At 33.6% G+C, this 20039-nt stretch overlaps 3 protein-coding genes across 5 annotated transcripts in view; 1 reads left to right on the forward strand and 2 right to left on the reverse strand.

Annotated features, from left to right (window-relative positions):
• Positions 1-11908, forward strand: part of LOC116143423 (protein SIEL-like) — an 80611-nt gene extending 68703 nt beyond the window's left edge. The window contains exons 9-11 of one of the 2 annotated variants that reach the window (XM_031428883.1): positions 10857-11191; positions 11288-11444; positions 11657-11908. The gene's annotated coding sequence lies outside the window, so the exon portion shown is untranslated. Of the gene's footprint in view, positions 1-10856; positions 11192-11287; positions 11445-11515; positions 11531-11656 lie in introns of those variants that run through there. The other variant, XM_031428884.1, reaches the window with a different exon arrangement.
• Positions 1-18163, reverse strand: LOC116143492. Its single transcript, XM_031428947.1, is given in 16 exon segments — positions 1-338; positions 466-553; positions 1151-1235; positions 2299-2382; positions 13305-13381; positions 14243-14421; positions 14424-14441; positions 14521-14845; positions 15473-15550; positions 15646-15773; positions 15849-16263; positions 16376-16479; positions 16482-16556; positions 17012-17178; positions 17873-17960; positions 18046-18163. Coding segments are annotated over 14 exon segments (2160 nt in total). The 5' UTR covers position 17178; positions 17873-17960; positions 18046-18163.
• The window catches only part of LOC116143425 (kelch-like protein 8), a 19127-nt gene continuing 17143 nt past the window's right edge, over positions 18056-20039 (reverse strand). Inside the window, exons 8-9 of one of the 2 annotated variants that reach the window (XM_031428891.1) lie at positions 18307-18388; positions 18056-18146 (exon numbers count right to left, since the gene is read on the reverse strand). In XM_031428891.1, the coding sequence (XP_031284751.1) occupies positions 18090-18146; positions 18307-18388 (139 nt within the window). In that variant the 3' untranslated portion in view covers positions 18056-18089. Of the gene's footprint in view, positions 18147-18254; positions 18389-20039 lie in introns of those variants that run through there. The other variant, XM_031428893.1, reaches the window with a different exon arrangement.

The raw sequence follows: 20039 nt of genomic DNA on the forward strand, positions 1-20039 counted from the left end.
TTAGTGGAACATCATCTCTAGAATCTTTTTCCTACTCAAGTAATTAGACTGATCAACCTCCAAGACGTGGCTGAAGTAATCACACTCCCCTTTCATTTCACCGACAGGAACAGCATCTTCAGAATCTGAAACCCCTTTCTTCTTCCGTGTCAGTTGACAAAAGGGTTGGAAAAAGTTTCCCCATTTTGTTGTGTTGAAAGGAAGACAAGGTAGACAAGTGCTTGTTGAGACTGCTAAAGATGCTAGTGATATCAGCTTGCTTGCCTGAGGATGGTCAAAGGTCCATTCTGGTTTAAACGGTTCTTCAAGCAGTGGTTGCATTGCAATTTGACACGAATCTGAACCTCATTTGGAAAGCAACATAATATCAGCATTAAAGCGCCCTCTCTTCATCATATATAACTTTTTTAACTTAAACAACCTAGAAAATAAGAAGCAAACTTGTTATTTACCTGTGCAGGATACAGGGTCTCTTAGAACCATCAATGGTCCCCACCATACGATCAATGTCCATTTTGCCAGGGCCAGCAGCTTCATAGATTCCGTAAAGTTTCTGTCACTGTAGTTAATAGAAAAAGTGGTGGGCCAGTATCAATGTTTCTTTACATAGGTGAAGTCTTGAGCTGGTAAGCCTGTTAAAGTTAATACAAATCTCGTAAGTTCTTGGAGAAAAACTAAGAACAATACACAAGCTGCACCGCAATGCTGCCCACCAAAAATGAAAAGAAAGAAATTATATCATATAGAGATAATCTTAACCAAACTACCGTTTTCATCTTTAGCAGCAATCTTGCTTAAAAAAAGGAGCTCAGGTGTGTATGCAAAGTAATAGTTGTAGAAAAGACATTTGCGAATAAGAATTTCCATTCATGAAAAACAGGAAAAAAATCTAGACGAAAACAAATGATTAAAATAAAACAATGAGAATATTTTATTCATTCTTCCCATTTTTATGCAATCCTACCAACAAATATCACTGGTTTCTGAATGACTACAAATTCTTGAAACAAAAAAGAACAACCAAAAACAGCCAAAATGTTACTGAAATATGCCTCAAAATTGCGGATGACTGACCAAACAGTTGATTAGTTAAACATTCTTTAATGGTGTTATTCTTGCACCAAATATAACACCACCAACTGGCTTTTACCCAGGTTTCTTGCAGATGCACGGGTATAGGTTGGATTGTGAAGGTGAATTTCCAGTGATAATGAGTTTGTAATTTCCTCCCCATCCTGTGACCAAAATTGAAAAAGATCAAAAATGCAAAACAAATCTGAAACTGCAATTAGAGCTTAAAACATAATACTACTGCTGATCAAAGGCTCAAAAACTTTCAACCAAAACGTTGAAGATCACGAAACAGCAAATTTTAAATATCACAATCATAAGAACAACAATCCACAGAAAAAAAAAACCTAACCTAAACAATTAATGAATTGACTTTTGTTAATAAACACGAAGCCCATTATGTCAAAGAAAGATGGATCCTACTTTGATGAGCAAATTGAATCACAAAAGGCTCCTACATCAACCTCATCAATATCCATTCCTTACAATTCCTCTCATTGAAAAATAATTATACATTTCTCACAAATTAATTACACTCATGATGCTTTCAAGAATCATTCCTTCAATACACAGTAATATCCATAAATATACCAAATAATAAACAATCAAAACCTAAAAGCAGAGTGTGATGCTTAATGGACAAAACCTGGAAGTGCAATTAAATGTAATGCTATCGGAACCACAAAATATGCTTAACAAGAACTTCGAAGTAAAGAAAATCGCAAACTATTAATTCGTTTGATAGAAACAGAAAAAAAAAGAAATAAAAGCGAAACGTCAAAGATATTTAAACTTCAAATGCGGCAAAAACCCTAACCATCACAAGTTTTAATCAAATCACCGAATCAAAGTGAAACCGGGTTCACTTTCTTGTTAAATCCATTGAAGCAAAGCCGCGGCACTTTGAAAATCGAGCGAACAAAACTGAAATAAAAAAGAAAGAACCAAAAATATGAGAGTTGAAAGGAAGATAAGCGAAGAGAAAATGTGTCAAAAAGAGACGCGTACCACTGTGCGTCGAGGGTGCTGAAATAGAAACATGTGTCTCCTTTAGAGTGCTTGGCAAGAAGCGTGAAATGGAAACCGAGTACACTAATTACGAGCAGACTTGCAGATGAAAAGTGAGTTTGCAATGTACATGTTATTGGTACTTGTTAATCACAAGTACCAATAACTACACAACAAGAAAACTAGAGGAATAAAAAACTTAAACAATTTTCATCAAACCACAGTGAGTGGCAGGCTCTCTTTGAGTTCAGGCTTGCAATTTGTTCCCAATAACGCATTCTGTTGTCAAATTTTTCTGCAAAACTGATACGTACAAAATGTCAGGCAAATTTTAAACAACAAATGCCAAGAAAATTATTCCATTATCTGAACTTTGATTTTGCTTCATCTATTCTTTCGTTTCCTACTACGATGCATCTAAATATTGTTACAGGCTAATCAATTAGTAGATACGTACAGTCTCCACACAAACACACACACACACACCACACACACATATATATATATATATTATATAAATCAGAGGCATCTCAAGTGTCAAACAAATCCTGCTGATATGCCAATATATATAATTTAATTATGTACACAACAGGAAAACAATAAAGGACGTGTTTCTTACTTCAGATAATCCCTCCCGTCAAATCCGCCAGTAGCATAAAGCACACCATCAATTTCTCGCTGCAACAAGTGAAAATCGCTGGAGAAACAGATGAAAGGATTCATGGACCAAGTCTTAGTCAACTTACACATCCATGCATGCTTTATAGTGGTATGCCACGTGCCTCAAGGATAAGAAACGTCTAAATTGGTATTCATTTATACCATTTGCATTTAGCATCGCTTGCTACCACATCACACAATCAGTAAATACACGTAACCAGACATATGTCTCATGATGTCAAATAACAATGAATTCAAGATCATCAGTAAAACTTTCCCTCAATCATTGCACCAGAATCCAGGAATCAAATCATATATAAGAATCAATCTAGATAGAAGATTAAAATTGAAATAGGCAATTGTTTAATTTTTGAGTGGAGACATAAAATAGAGGACAAAATGGAGGGAAAATGTTTAATTGTGGACATTAATATCATATATAGATCAAATTAATATCTAAACAGAAAACCTGTAAAATTGTAAAAAAAATTCTTTTATTACAATACGGTATTGAAAAACTGAATGACAAAATAGCATTATACGAAATTTTCAAGTAAATAGAAAGTAAATAAATTTTTTAAGTAGTTTTCTAATAACTCTAAATATTGAAATAAATAAAAAAGGTAACAACTTTAGGATTATATTTGTTATTGTTAGAAACAGGTCATAAATCCAAGTAACATGTGCTTATATATTGATACGTATTATTCTTCTCTCAAAAATATCATCTAGCTCTACATAATTAGTTTATGATGCATAGACAGAAATTGAGAGCAAAATAAATTAGATAGAAATGGATTAGAAATAGAGATTTGGACTTCCTACCCTTAAAAAAAATTTTGAATTCTTTAAGTATTTTAGGCTGCGGTTCATCTTCATCTCGATAGGCACTTCTATTTCAGAATCAGAATCAGCAAAGCCGTGGATTGACTTGTACTTGGATTCAACTCTTCCACTTCTATTTCAGAATTAGATCAGCAAAGCCATTGCGTTCGACTGGTACTTGGATTCAACTCTTCCACTTCTATTACAGAATTAGAATCAGCAAGCTAGTGCTTTGACTTGTACTTGGATTCAACTCTTCCACTTCTATTTCAGAATCAGAATCAGCAAAGCCAGTGGATGTACTTGCACTTGGATTCAACTCTTCCCTTCTATTTCAGAATTGAATCAGCAAAGCCAGTGCTGTCGACTTGTACTTGGATTCAACTCTTCCACTTCTATTACAGAATTAGAATCAGCAAAGCTAGTGCTTTGACTTGTACTTGGATTCAACTCTTCCACTTCTATTTCAGAATCAAATCAGCAAAGCCAGTGGATTGACTTGTACTGGATTCAACCTTCCACTTCTATTACAGAATTAGAATCAGAAAAGCTAGTGCTTTGACTTTTACTTGGATTCAACTCTTCCACTTCTATTTCAGAATCAGAATCAGCAAAGCCAGTGGGTGTTACTTGTACTTGGATCAACTCTGCCGCTTCTATTTCCCTTTGACATCACAATTATTGATACAACAAAACCAAATCAAACATCATGATCAAATAATTAATATATGAATAAATCTGCAATCAAAGAAATTAATTTGATTGTATATAAGTTACTTTAAAGGCAATCATATTTGAAAATTAGCAATTAACAAACAATTACATGCAGATTACATATGTTTATTTGATCATATTAAATATTTTATGATTAAGAACTAAATTATATAAAATCGGTAATACTTTATGATTACAACAAATTATTTTCAAAAGATAATGATCATAATTAACTCTACTAGTTCCCAAATGAGTGCATTTTATATACTTGAATTAAACTTCATATATTTTAAGTCATAGTAATATATTTTCACAATATTAATTTAGAAATGAAAGTTAATGTACAGTTTATTGTACATTTTAGACTTGGCATACTTAATGATATATTTAAATTTTATATTTTTATAAGAATCTCATAATCATATTCCATTAGGTGAACAAGAGTTTCCAGAAAATGAACTAGGAAAATAAAGCTAATCTATAATTAAAATGATGGTAGAAGGAAAACTTATATTTTCATAGTGTGCATATTTTCAATCCTTGGAGTGCGGTTCAATTGTATCGATCGTTAGAGCAGCGGAAAGGTCAGGATGGTGGCTTATCATTACAATGGCCTTTCCATTGAGTTTAGCCTTCTCTTTAAAGATAAGATTTATTGGATTCTTCCATTTGTAATCTTGACGGCACAATAACGAACTCCACCACACTTTTTCACCTTAAAACCTTTTATGGGTACTTATAAAAAGTGGTAACCTGTGAAATAGATGATGGTCTTAGCCTCAGGAGAACCCCGACTACGAGTAATTAAACTAGAAGCTTACCAGTAACATAACACAATCATATCCCAAGAACACATGATTTGATTTATTGTAGTGAGTTCATCTCCTTCGAACCAACCTTTATAGCCACCAATTGCAAGAGTCTTATAGCGATGATCAGATACTCTAACGCAACCTACAATTAACTAAGAGGTTGGCCAAAATCTAACAAATCTGGGAATTCTACAACAGTGCAGAAAGCCAACCAGCAAAAGTAGCATTGGATGAGCCCAATGGTAGTTCTATATAATAACTAGCATTTGAAAGCTAAACCACTCTGGAATTTCACTTCGGAAACTCATACAACCTTTTGGATTCACACAGTACATCTGCAATAAAAAAATGTAGCATTGTTAATTTAACACTGAAATTTTTTATCAAAAAAAATAAAAATAAGAATTAACTTTGTATGATAGAGAGAGAGACCTCTTCAACTTCTGAGCATAAAGTTGTACTTTGCTGAAAACGTAGTAGAGCATTTTTCACAGTTTCTCTGAGTGCATTCCTTTCAATTTCCAATATTGTGCTTCTAGACACTCAGATCAAGTGGACAATTTGACATGAACACGCCTTTACCAACAGATTAAGTCAAGCAAACAACATTTGACATGAAATTTGATATAAATTGATCTCCAATTATTTTTTATCTTGTGTTATTAGTAAGACTTATAGGTGATGTGTTGATATGTTAAGTAACTTCAATGTGACATAAAATTATGTACCACATGAAATGACATAAATTTAGTACTAATTGAGAATATATAATTACTTTTTATCAGACAATAAATTAAAAGAATCAAAAACATTATTGAGCTAAAAAAAATTTTTACTATTTACCTTAAGCTGCATATACCATCAAAGGATTGAAATTTGCAATTTATGGATTGTAGTTCATCTTTCTCTTTCCCTTTCTTTTTATCATGTTAACACTTGTGGATGTTTCTGATGGTCTTCCATAATCTCCAAGGTACAAGAAATGAATCCCACACTTTTTCACCTCTTTATTCCGGCATCAAATTTGATGAGCATTTTACAATTTATGACTTCACTCATAAGAATTTACGATATTCGTTCTTGCACTCTCAAACACCATTTTCGTTATAGAATGAAAGCTTGATAATACATGATTTGAACGTGAATTACGTTCATTGAAGCTACAAACATTAATTTAATGTTTGTCTATAAATTTGCTCCTTACCATTTTCCTATTGACCAAGCAGTAACAGGTACCTTTGTAATTAGGATGAATAGGAACTTTTTTGAAAAAACAACATAGATGTAAGAAAACCTAGAAAGTTTATATTATGCCAATCTAGTGCCGTCAAAGTTATATAAGACCACGTATTTTGAAAGGTAACCATTAGGAATTTCATTTCCAGAGAAACAGATACTAGCACAAAATTCTCGACAAGATTCCTGTACCAATGAAAATGAAAATCATCACATCATAACATAGTTTTAGCTTCAGATTTTATTTTTTATTGCTTTTAAAAAACACTAACATCAAGAAAAATGAGAGGCATTAAAAGAGTACCTCATGAAGATTTTAGGTAAATCAATTAAAACAATTGGCAAAAGTTGTTGTCCGTGATACCCGATGAGGTAACAATAGATATGATGGATCTGATATTGGATTCAAGGTGAGCAGTTAGATGCATCCCATTTACACCCTTTGGAAGCTCTGGCAAAAGTTGAAGTCTCTGGCAATTGCTTATGTCTAGTAGTACAGTTAGAAAGTCCTTTGATGTTTTCTGGTATGCTTTCAAAATTATTTCCACTTAGATATACTCTCCCAAAGGATAATTGTCCAAGATTGTTAGGTAATTGGTGATTCGGCAGTTTTCCAAAAACAGTACTTCCAAAGAATGAACCTGATGAAGAATTCAATACCCAATTAAGGGGGTCTGATTATCACCAGGTTGATATAGTTCTAAGGCGTAACCTTTGGCAAGTGTAAAATGATGATGGTATTTCTTTTAGGACTGTATGGTAAGTTTTGAGAATCTCCAAAGCTTCTAAATCTCCGAAGTCATCAGTAGCTTTCCAATTTGGCAGCTTCGCAAAGATAATGCTTTCAAGAAATTTCACTTACAGAAGCTCCTTGAAGACTCTCAAGCGATTGACATCGGTCAAGATCCAACTCAACTAGTCTAGATGATGTTCGAATGAGGGTGTTTCTTTTATGGCAGTTTTCCCTTAAATATAATATTCCACCTTACATGAGAACTTGGAGCTATCTCCAGATTACAGCAGCAACTGAGATTAATTAGATTGAATGCCTCTGCAAACTAATAAGCCTTATGCAAACCCGTTAGATCCAGCTTGACAAGCTCATTGAGATTTTGAATAGAGTGGGAGCTATCTTTACAAACTTGACATTCTCGTAAAATCAATTCCTTAAGATTTGAGCTCTGGAGATTTGGATCTCATGTCATGTGTTGGGATCACTGAGATTAACATATTTCAAATTTCAAGTTCCTATCAGAAAGCAAACAAAATCTGACCAACTCAAGTTAGTGCCTTGTATATTTATAATTTTCAAAGATAAATACCATATTAACATCCCTGTACACCGTTCCAATGCTTAACTTTGTTGTTTGGCATATCAAGCTAACAAGGCACTCTGGAGGAAACCTATGGCACTGATTTAAATGGGTAATTGACCCCAACTGAAGATGTTACGTCCCTGGAAAGGATTCAACTTCTTCAAAACCATGCAACTTATTTTCATAACACCTGAAGAATTTAAGCCTGAGTAGTATACTCTGGAAGCTTAAGTCATCATCTTTGGACAAACATGAAAATTAAGCCGGCTTGCTTATTTTAGATATTCCAAGTTTATGCTTCGCACTGCTTCAATTCCCTAACAGCCAAAAGAGATGATCAGTTAGCATGCAAGACACAAAGCTTAAATTAATTTTTTTTAATGGTAAAAGACTCCCATTAAATTAAACTAATTAAATGAGCTAAAGTTTACTAACCATTATGTTAGCCTAATCAAATTATTAAGCTTCTAAGTAAATTAAGATACAAATTATTAATTTGTTTATTATAAATAAATTATGAATCAATTACAAACAATACTCTAGTGAATAGAACATTGAGCTAACTAAAACAAATAAAGATTACGGATTTCAGCAGTAGAGAATAAATAAATAGGATACAATAACAATAATTATGCTTGAAAAATAAGACCATGTCTACAAATATAGAACGTGTATAATGATATTTTGATGTTTTATGCTTTCTTTGAATCGAAGACTTATTATTTTAATAAAATCTAAACTAGGAGACTGAGAAATACATGAAAGGAAATAATTATTGTATAACAATAAACAATTTACAAAAAAAAAATGTAAATATAGAACTTGAGTTTTAAGGAAAATAAAAATATAATTGATAATATAAACATTTTCTTTTTTGGCAAGTCTCTGGTACGAGGAAGACTTTATTAGAAAGAAATAATAATAGTAATAATAAATACCATAATCCTCATTAGATATCCTAAACCAGACATTAATTAAAATTTGTGTCAAAATTTTAACTCACTCTCAAAGTTATCTATCTATTTATAAATAAGTATAGCTAACCTTACCTTTTTTTCTTTTAAATGCTTTGATGATATCCGTATGATGCCACTCGAATGTGTTTGCAAGTACTCTTGACATTTTCCCTACCCATTTCTTGAAGCAATCATGCATTGTTATTTCATTTTTGTATGTCACAAACACAAGACACTTATCAATAAACTTGTATTCCTTGCTTTGCAGAAATGTCACAAGCATTTAGAGTTTCTATCACTGAATCTATTGGTCCCCTTTAAAGAAACATGCAATATCTAAAAATAAAACCTTCTCCTCTTTCTCAAGTCCATCATAACTAACTCTTAATACCTTTTGAATACCAAAAGGACATTTTTCTAGGTTTTTTATTGCACTTTCCCAAATTCTTTTTCCCTGGAACCAATAGGAACCCAACACTTTAAGAGCCAACGGAATGCCTTGGAATATTCTACTACTAGGTTTGATAGCTCAATTAATCTTTAGTAGGAAAGCGTTGTTTAAAGGCATATTGATTAAAAAGTCGATGAGCTGGCATCTCACTTAGTCCCTCAACCTTGTATATATAAGCATCATCTACTCCACAAGTTCTCAACACTTGTTTATCCCTTGTTGTTTGATAATTTGACTTTTTGAGTTCAACAAATTAAGATTTCCAATCAAATTTTCTATCTGTTGTAAAGATGTTACATCATCAAAAACAATGAGACCTTCTTTTTTTAAGTCTGTCTCTTGTGAAGGTGGTCCTAAATTGGATCTTTGTCCTTTAATATTTGGGAAAGAAGTTTTTCTTGCAAGTGAGTTATCTCCCACTTTCTCCGACTCTTCCCTAACATTTTCAGCAAAATATGATCCTTCAAAACGATTCAAAATTTGGTTGAATACAACACGGGCAATAGTTGTCTTGCCAGCACCACCTATGCCCCAAATTCCTATTTTGGAAACACATTTGATCCCTTGTCAACAAAGACTCTATTTTTTTTATGGGAAACCTACTCCACCAAGTCCCCATAATCACTTGGAGACAATTTATATAGTTTCTCCAAATTCGTCGGCAGTTTCTCTAAAGTTTAGATTCAGCCTAATATAAACAACAAAACAAACTTTAATTAGTTAGAAATTATGTTTATATAGCTTTCATCAATTCAAGCATTCGGAAGTGTTTAATACACTAAAAGATAACAAAAGCAAAATATTATGAAATTAAACTTACTTTTGATAATTTATAGTATGGCCACCTAGATTTTTCCAGGGCTTGTAAGGAAGAAGTGTTAACATTTTCTACTAAATCCCTTGGATCTGATGGTGCATTAGCCTTTACATTGCAGTATATCCAGGTGGTGAAACTGCTTGTTAAGGTTTGGGAGCACTTTGCACCCATGAAAAAGCTCCATTATTATGAAGTGGGAGAATTGGAGGTCTTATTAGGAAAGTTAGACAGTAGGCTTGCAGATATCAGATGTAGGTTTATAGGGTTGTCTAAAGAAGAGGAGTTGCACGTCTTGGAGCTGGTACTTGTGTTTTGTTTGTTGAGGTTGTCTAAAGTTGAAATCTGCTGCTATCTTACTACCCTGAAAAAGCTGTCGTCTACAATTTCGCATGTAGAATTTCTCCATCAGCAAGGGTCCATTGAACTATCCAAGTTTGTAACTGAAGTTAAGAATTCATTGCTTGAGATTGGCACGTCTACTTTTGGTGCTTCCTACAAGCCATTTATGTTCAGTCAATTACTTGAGTCCTTTTTTCTAAACCAGCTTTTGTTAAGTGGGAGGCTTAGGCACATAAAAGCGGAACTGGATGTTCCCGATAATAGTACTGAAAATCCTGTTACTTTTGTTTCAGGGCTCCCAGTTGCCATACCTCTTGAGATCACTTTGCATAATATTTCTAGTGAGAATAGGTTGTGGCTTAGGATAACTGTGAGTGAAGAGTCAACTCAGTTCATCTTTCTAGATCTGAACTTAATTGGAGGATACAATGAGTTCCTGAAATTTACGTATATTGCACCCTTTTACAAGACTCCGAAAGCCATATCTTTCTCATTGAGGGTTTGTATAGGCATGGAATGCTTATTTGAGGATGTCCATTTTGTCAAAGTCCATGGAGGTCCAAAGCATATGCTAGCATATCTTTGCCATGAAAAAGAAGTTTATCTATCCATGGCTTCTAAAGGCTGATTATTCCTCCTAAAGTGGAAAACATACAAGTACATGCTTGCTGTACTTATAGCCAGAAGTTTAGTGGCTCCGTTATAGACTTTGATTTTTTGCCATTGGATGGTCATGAAATACTTATGGACTATATGAAAAATATGCGGACCAGCTTTCCTGTGTCTAAGATAGTAAGTTGATTTTCTTCAAAATCAGGAGATTCTTTGAGTTCATTTCTTCATAAGGGAAACTAGCTCTTTTTGTCTCACAAGGGTTGAAGATGCATACTTCGTTGTTCCACTATTACCCTTTTAAAGATTGTATTGAGGTGATGTTGTCGGAGTGGATGCATTGGAAGTTTTGTGGGTTTAGTTCTTCTCCTGGGGTATGTAACATCCCTTCTGGCCTTCCCATTAGTTTTTCATTTTTAACTTTTTTTTTTCCTTAAACAGTAGTTGCTTTTACATTATTGCTCTTCCAGGGTTGACAGCAGTGAAAGACTACATTTTCTTTCATGGAGATGGCCATGTAACCATGAAAGACGGGCAGCTATTTCTTTTCGTAAACTGGCATATTTCTTAAGTTTGACCAGGAAAATTCTGAATCAATTATTTATCTTGTATTTATCTTCTCCAATGGTATATTTAGCCTTTCATTTTTATTCTTTTCATATTTAACATTTCATTAAATCTTTCTGGTTTTTGCGTAGGGTGTAATCAAGGAGCCGATGTCCCGCCTCAGCTTATGTGTGCCTGAGCTAATAATTATAGTTATATATGTGGTTTTTGCCAAAGTTGTGGATGCTTCAGTGTTTATAAGCATTTTGTGACACCACTGACTTCGATTTCAGATTTTCAAATCTGAAGTCAACATGGATAAGTCTTCTCCAAGAGGAAACCAGGACTGGCATTGGTATATGAAATCATTAGAGCTCGCTGGAGAAGGTGACTTAAAAGTACTTCCCCAGGGAGAATAAGCAGAGCAGTTAAAAATGCCTGATCCACAGGTGTGAACTGATCGATAGTTTTAGCACTTAATCCATTTCTTGTTCTCGGGAAAATAGATTTAAATTTTATTGCAGTATTAAGTGATTACGTACAGGCTAATCCAAAATAGTATTGAAATTTGACTATTACCCCTTCCATTATTTATTATTTGTTTTTGTGTTGAAATTAATTTTTGACCACTAAATGACTATATTATACTTAAATACAAAAAAAATCAAAAGAAAAAACCTCAAAGTTTACATAATAATAATAATAATAATAACATTATTAAAAAAAAAAAAAACTAAAGAACCAAAAATATATGTTCGAGTAAAACATTCAGAGTTTTATGAACTCAACTCTGACCAAGGTGGAGATTGTTAGATCTAACAATTAATACCACAACATTATCTATTTTATTTAACAAAGTGAATTATCTGTTTCTACAACTTTGTACATTCGTAACTTCAAGTTTCTCTCATAACAAAAAAGATGTGATTGAGATAAGCCTCAACCCGATCAGCTTCAAAATGAATAATGAGAAAACATACAGTATTCTTTGCAAGGTAAAAGTTGACATGAAACTCCTTTTCCCAATGACATCAATTACTTCTCAGCCCCGACCCTCTTTAAAACATTCAACCTGTTATCACATAATCAACAAGACAGACAAGATAAGGTTGGTGCATCTATCTAACAACTGCATAAAAAACAAGCATGGCGAAAGATAAGATACCGTGTCCAAGACTCTGTCACCGACTCACCGGTTGCCACTCCTGCAACAACATATATAGACTGTTACAGAACAGCAGCAGCAGAATATCCCCTTGTCTGCTTCATTGGGTCCGCCCTCATCCATTAATCCATACGTGAATCATAAATTTCGATGCTTGAAACCATTGTACTGCCATCATAAGCACCCAGAGCATATCTACAACACAAATTCATCTTGTTAATATGAAACATGAAAAGGATAATATATATCTCTGGGGACTACGCATTTTGTCTTTTGCAATACATGAGGAACATAATTACGAGTAGACTTGTAGTAAGAAAAAGTGAGTTTACAATGTTAATCAAAATGTATTATTTCTTATAGTACCAATAAGCTAAAAAACAAGAAAACATAAGGAACAGAAAAACTTACAATTTTCCACTCAAAACAACCAGTGAGTGGCAGGTTCTCTTTGAGTTCATGCTTGCAATTTGCTCTGCAGAACTGATATATACAAAAATGTCAGGCAACTTTTAAACAAACAAATGCTAGAAAAATCAATTACATTATCTGAACTTCGATTTAGCATCATCTCTTCTTTAGTTTCTTACTATCAGATGCATCTCCATATACATATAGAAATCGCAGGCATCTCAAGTCAACTAAATGTCAAACAAAAGATTAGAAGCCTTAATTATTAAGTTAAGAATTTGGAAGTATATCCTGCTGATATGCCAATATATATAAATTTAATTATGCACACAAACAGGAAAGCAATAAAAGGGCGTGTGTCTTACTTCAGATAATCCTTCCCATCAAATCCGCCAGTAGGATAAAGCACAACATCAATTTCTGCAGCAGCAAAAGAAAATCGCTGGAGAACAGATAAAGGGCATTCATGGACCAAGTCTTAGTCAACTTATACATCATGCATGCTTTTATAAGGTGGCATGCCACGTGCCTCAAGGAAATAAGAAATGTCTGAAATTGGTATTTCATTTTTGCCATTTACATTTAGCATCGTCTTGCTGCCACATCACACATACAGTAAATACATGTAACCGACGTATGTCTCATGATATAAAGTATCTTTAAACCTTGTATTGAATGACTGATAACATATGATAGATGCCCAACTTGATGACAGAAGTGACATGGTGTCCATGATGAAACAAAATACCTTCATTTTCAGGAAACTTAATTGCCAACATGTCAAATAAGCAATGAATTCAACATCATCAGTAAACCTTTTCTCAATCATTTAACCAGAATCCAGGAATCAAAAGAAATATATAAGAATCAATCTAGAAGAAGATTTAAATTGAAATAGGCAATTGTTTATGATCTTCCATATTCATATTTTTCCATTAGTTCTACCAAATTAAATTTCTCAACTATAAATTATTATATTGAGTGACTCTGGAAAGTAGCTGCATCACAAATCACAGTGAATTCTCTCTAGATATCTCATTTAATTAGATTCTGGTCCGTATATGAGGAATATCTCTTGTGAGTTTAATAAATGCTGTAAGATTTCATACATTCTGAAATTTCCATTTGTCTGAGTTCAATTCAAAGCAAAGCCTCAAATGATAAAAGCCTCAATGTTTTTCAATTCATGCATAAACATTAATTGAAGCTCTCACAAGTAAACTTAATTTTCGATCCTTTATTAAATACTAAACCAATAAAACTTCATTCCTCAAACTGATTCAAATGCAGGTGAAAAGTGTACCTTTTGTTGCAGTGACAGCATACCGATCCATCGTTCAAGCTTCAAATCAGACATTTCAATATCTAAAAAGCAATCAACACTATTCCCAACGCCAATTGCATATATTTTGTTATCAAAAGTAACTCCACCTAGGCCACTCTTTGGCTTTTTCAAGGAAGGGCACAGGGTCCATTCATCCTACTTGGGTTGTAAGATTCAACTGAGATATAGTATGAAATATTAGAGATAAGTAGATTGAAAAGGTAATATACTTTAAAGAATTTATTAAGAGCTAATACCTGTATTGTACCATGTGCGTCTATCCCCACCACCAAAGACATAAATCTCACCATTCAACAATGCAACTGAAGCATATGAACGAACAGAGTTCATTGGCTGAAAAGATTTAATCACACCTCTCGAGGGAACATATAAATCCAATGTTGATAATCATGATTCCCCATCATATCCACACAATAGATATATTGACTCAGTAGGATCGACATGCAGCTCGTCTAAGGACTCTATGGCCTTTACATCACTTAATTCGATGGAAGGATTAGACACAGAGTGTACCATCATACAATGATTTTTCAACTGCTGGATCTCAGCTTCTGCATCAATCTGGAAGAGTCGGGGTCAAAGGTGTTTGTTCATCACATCAAGTGGCATGAAATACACAAATGCAAGGAAGCACCATTTTCCATAAACATCATAACCATAAATATCCAGGGGAGAGGGGAGGGGGAATTAATGCATTGACCTTCAAATGAAGGAACAGTAGTCTCTTCAATTTATCATTACTGCAATACAATATGAATTTGACTATTTCAAGACACTAGTGACTCTTACCTTTGTATTACAGGTACTTCACCCACTAACAAAGGCTCTTAAATGCGCTAAATTATATTTTCATTTAAATCTCCAAGCTTTTGGTGTTAATACTAAGGAGAGGGAAAAACCATCAACTGCTCGGAATATTGTTGCTGATGCTTTTCCTATTCAACCTTCTAGAGTACCAATGGCTATAATTCTACTTCTATTTCCATTGTCAATTAATTCAATTTAACATTAGTCCATAGAATATATATAAATAATTAATCAAAAAAGAATTCAGCCTCCAACGGCGACTAAATTGCTATTTTCGATTATATCAATCTGCACATTGTTTGCTTAGTAATTTGCCAAGGGCAGATAAATCAGCTATTGGAAATAGCAGAGTTCAACATCCGAGGAATGACAAAGCATTACCAGCTTCTGCTCCAAATATCTCATCTTTAGATTTTGTTCTGTTTGAATTTCTTTAAGCTCTTCCACCCCTTGAATAAACTACAGAGAGCATAAAGCAACTTTACTAAGGCCAAAGCAAGAAACTCTTTTGAATCTTAAGTGAAATAAAGTAAAGGACAAATATCCTCAACTACCTTAGCTATGATGGACTGACAATAAGAAGAGGAACAACTATTCTCTTCATTCTTCTCATCAGAGCTCATCATCTCACAAATAGAACCCCCTTTTCCCTGGCACATACCACTGGTAATCGCAGGTTCATCTACATAATCAGTTAAAGGAACGTCTTGACGTCCACAGCTAAAAGCCAATTCTTTCAGTTTCATGAGAACAATACCTTTCTCATCTTGTTCCACCATCTTCACATCTGAATGAGCTTCCGATAGCAGGTTGTCACCATTTAGTGGAACATCATCTCTAGAATCTATTTTCCTACTCAAGTAATTAGACTGATCAACCTCCAAAGGACGTGGCTGAAGTAATTCACACTCCCCTTTCATTTCACCGACAGGAACAGCATCTTCAGAATCTGAAACCCAGCTTTCTTCTTCCGTGTCAGTTGACAAAAGAGGTTGGAAAAAGTTTCCCCATTTTGTTGTGTTGAAAGGAAGACAAGGTAGACAAGTGCTTGTTGAGACTGCTAAAGATGCTAGTGATATCAGCTTGCTTGCCTGAGGATGGTCAAGGTCCATTACTGGTTTAAACTGTTCTTCAAGCAGTGGTTGGCATTGCAATTTGACACGAATCTGAACCTTCATTTGGAAAGCAACATAATATCAGCATTAAAGCGCCCTCTCTTCATCATATATAACTTTTTTAACTTACAAACAACTAGAAAATAGAGAAGCAAACTTGTTATATTACCTGTGCAGGATACAGGGTTCTCTTAGAACCATCAATGGTCCACCCATACGTATCAATGTCCATTTTGCCAGGGCCAGCAGCTTCATAGATTCCGTAAAGTTTCTGTCACTGTAGTTGAATAGAAAAAGTGGTGGGCCAGTATCAATGTTCTTTACATAGGTGAAGTCTTGAGCTGGTAAGCCTGTTAAAGTTAATACAAAATCTCGTAAGTTCTTGGAGAAAAACTAAGAACAATACACAAGCTGCACCGCAATGCTGCCCAACTAAAATGAAAAGAAAAAGAAATTATATCATATAGAGATATATTCTTAAACCAAACTACCGTTTTCATCTTTAGCAGCAATCTTGCTTAAAAAAAGGAGCTCAAGGTGTGTATGCAAAGTAATAGTTGTAGAAAAGACATTTGCGAATAAGAATTTTCCATTCATGAAAAACAGGAAATAAAATCTAGACGAAAACAAATGATTAAAATAAAAACAATGAGAAATATTTTATTCATTCTTCCCATTTTTATGCAATCCTACCAACAAATATCACTGGTTTCTGAATGACTAACAAATTCTTGAAACAAAAAAGACAACCAAAAACAGCCAAAATGTTTACTGAAAATATGCCTCAAAATTGCGGATGACTGACCAAACAGTTGATTAGTTAAACATTCTTTAATGGTGTTATTCTTGCAACCAAATATAACACCACCAAGCTGGCTTTTACCCAGGTTTCTTGCAGATGCACGGGTATAGGTTGGATTTGTAGAAGGTGAATTTCCAGTGATAATGAAAGTTTGTAATTTCCTCCCCATCCTGTGACCAAAATTGAAAAAGATCAAAAATGCAAAACAAAATCTGAAACTGCAATTAGAGCTTAAAACATGAATAACTACTGCTGATCAAAAGGGCTCAAAAACTTTCAACCAAAACGTTGAAGAATCACGAAACAGCAAATTTATAAAATATCAGCAATCATAAGAACAACAAATCCACAGAAAAAAAAAACCTAACCTAAACAATTAATGAATTGACTTTTGTTAATAAACACGAAGGCCATTATGTCAAAGAAAAGATGGAGATCCTACTTTGATGAGCAAATTGAATCACAAAAAGGCTCCTACATCAACCTCATCAATATCCATTCCTTACAATTCCTCTCATTGAAAAATAATTATACATTTCTCACAAATTAATTAACACTCATGATGCTTTCAAGAATCATTCGCTTCAATACACAGTAATATCCATAAATAATACCAAATAAATAAACAATCAAAACCTAAAAGCAGAGTGTGATGCTTAATGGACAAAACCTGGAAGTGCAATTAAATGTAATGCTATCGGAATCACTAAATATGCTTAACAAGAACTTCTAATTAAAGAAAATCGCAAACTATTAATTCGTTTGATAGAAACAGAAAAAAGAAAGTAAAAGCGAAACGTCAAAGATATTTAAACTTCAAATGCGGCAAAAAACCCTAACTATCACAAGTTTTAATCAAATCACCGAATCAAAGTGAAACCGAGTTCACTTTCTTTGTTAAATCATCCGATTGAAGCAAAGCCGCGGCACTTTTAAAATCGAGCGAACAAAACTGAAATAAAAAAGAAAGAACCAAAAATAATGAGAGTTGAAAGGAAGATAAGCGAAGAGAAAATGTGTCAAAAAGAGACGCGTACACTGTGCGTCGAGGGTGCTGAAAATAGAAACAGTGTGCTCCACTTTAGAGTGGTTGGCAAGAAGCGCGAAATGGAAACCGAGTAACATAATTACGAGTAGACTTGCAGATGAAAAAGTGAGTTTGCAATGTACAATGTTAATCAAAATGTAGTATTTTTTACAGGACAGCAGAGCTGAGCCATCAACAAGTACCAATAAACTACACAACAAGAAAACTAGAGGAATAAAAAAACTTAAAACAATTTTCGATTCAAAACAACCAGTGAGTGGCAGGCTCTCTTTGAGTTCATGCTTGCAATTTGTTCCCAATAACGCATTCTGTTGTCAAATTTTTCTGCAAAACTGATACGTACAAAAATGTCAGGCAAATTTTAAACAAACAAATGCCAGAAAAATTAATTACATTATCTGAACTTTGATTTTGCTTCATCTATTCTTTCGTTTCCTACTATCAGATGCATCTAAATATTGTTACAGGCTAAATCAATTAGTAGATACGTACAGATCTCCACACAAACACACACACACACACACACACACATATATATATATATATATATATAAATCAGAGGCATCTCAAGTGTCAAACAAAATCCTGCTGATATGCCAATATATATAAATTTAATTATGTACACAAACAGGAAAACAATAAAGGACGTGTGTCTTACTTCAGATAATCCCTCCCGTCAAATCCGCCAGTAGCATAAAGCACACCATCAATTTCTGCTGCAACAAGTGAAAATCGCTGGAGAACAGATGAAAGGAATTCATGGACCAAGTCTTAGTCAACTTACACATCATGCATGCTTTATAAGGTGGTATGCCACGTGCCTCAAGGAAATAAGAAACGTCTAAAATTGGTATTTCATTTATACCATTTGCATTTAGCATCGTCTTGCTACCACATCACACATACAGTAAATACACGTAACCAGACATATGTCTCATGATGTCAAATAAGCAATGAATTCAAGATCATCAGTAAAACTTTCCTCAATCATTGCACCAGAATCCAGGAATCAAATCAAATATATAAGAATCAATCTAGATAGAAGATTAAAATTGAAATAGGCAATTGTTTAATTTTTGAGTGGAGACATAAAATAGAGGGACAAAATGGAGGGAAAATGTTTAATTGTTGGACATTAATATACATATATAGATCAAATTAATATCTAAACAAGAAAACCTGTAAAATTGTAAAAAAAATTCTTTTATTTACAATACGGTATTGAAAAACTGAATGACAAAATAGGCATTATACTGAAATTTTCAAGTAAATAGAGAAGTAAATAAATTTTTTAAGTAGTTTTCTAATAACTCTAAATATTGAAATAAATAAAAAAGGTAACAACTTTAGGATTATATTTATGTTATTGTTAGAAACAGGTCATAAATCCAAGTAACATGTGCTTATATATTGATACGTATTATTCTTCTCTCAAAAATATCATCTAGCTTCTACATAATTAGTTTATGATGCATAGACTAGAAATTGAGAGCAAAATAAATTAGATAGAAATGGATTAGAAATAGAGATTTGGACTTCCTTACCCTTTAAAAAAATTTTGAATTCTTTAAGTATTTTAGGCTGCGGTTCATCTTCATCATCGATAGGCACTTCTATTTCAGAATCAGAATCAGCAAAGCCAGTGGATTGACTTGTACTTGGATTCAACTCTTCCACTTCTATTACAGAATTAGAATCAGAAAAGCTAGTGCTTTGACTTGTACTTGGATTCAACTCTTCCACTTCTATTTCAGAATCAGAATCAGCAAAGCCAGTGGGTTGACTTGTACTTGGATTCAACTCTGCCGCTTCTATTTCCCTTTTGACATCACAATTATTGATACAACAAAACCAAATCAAACATCATGATCAAATAATTAATATATGAAATAAATCAATGCAATTCAAAGAAATTAATTTGATTGTATATAAGATTACTTTAAAGGCAATCATATTTGAAAATTAGCAATTAACAAACAATTA

The sequence above is a fragment of the Pistacia vera genome, unplaced genomic scaffold, assembly GCF_008641045.1.
Source record: "Pistacia vera cultivar Batoury unplaced genomic scaffold, PisVer_v2 Contig430, whole genome shotgun sequence".
Taxonomy (NCBI): Eukaryota; Viridiplantae; Streptophyta; class Magnoliopsida; order Sapindales; family Anacardiaceae; genus Pistacia; species Pistacia vera.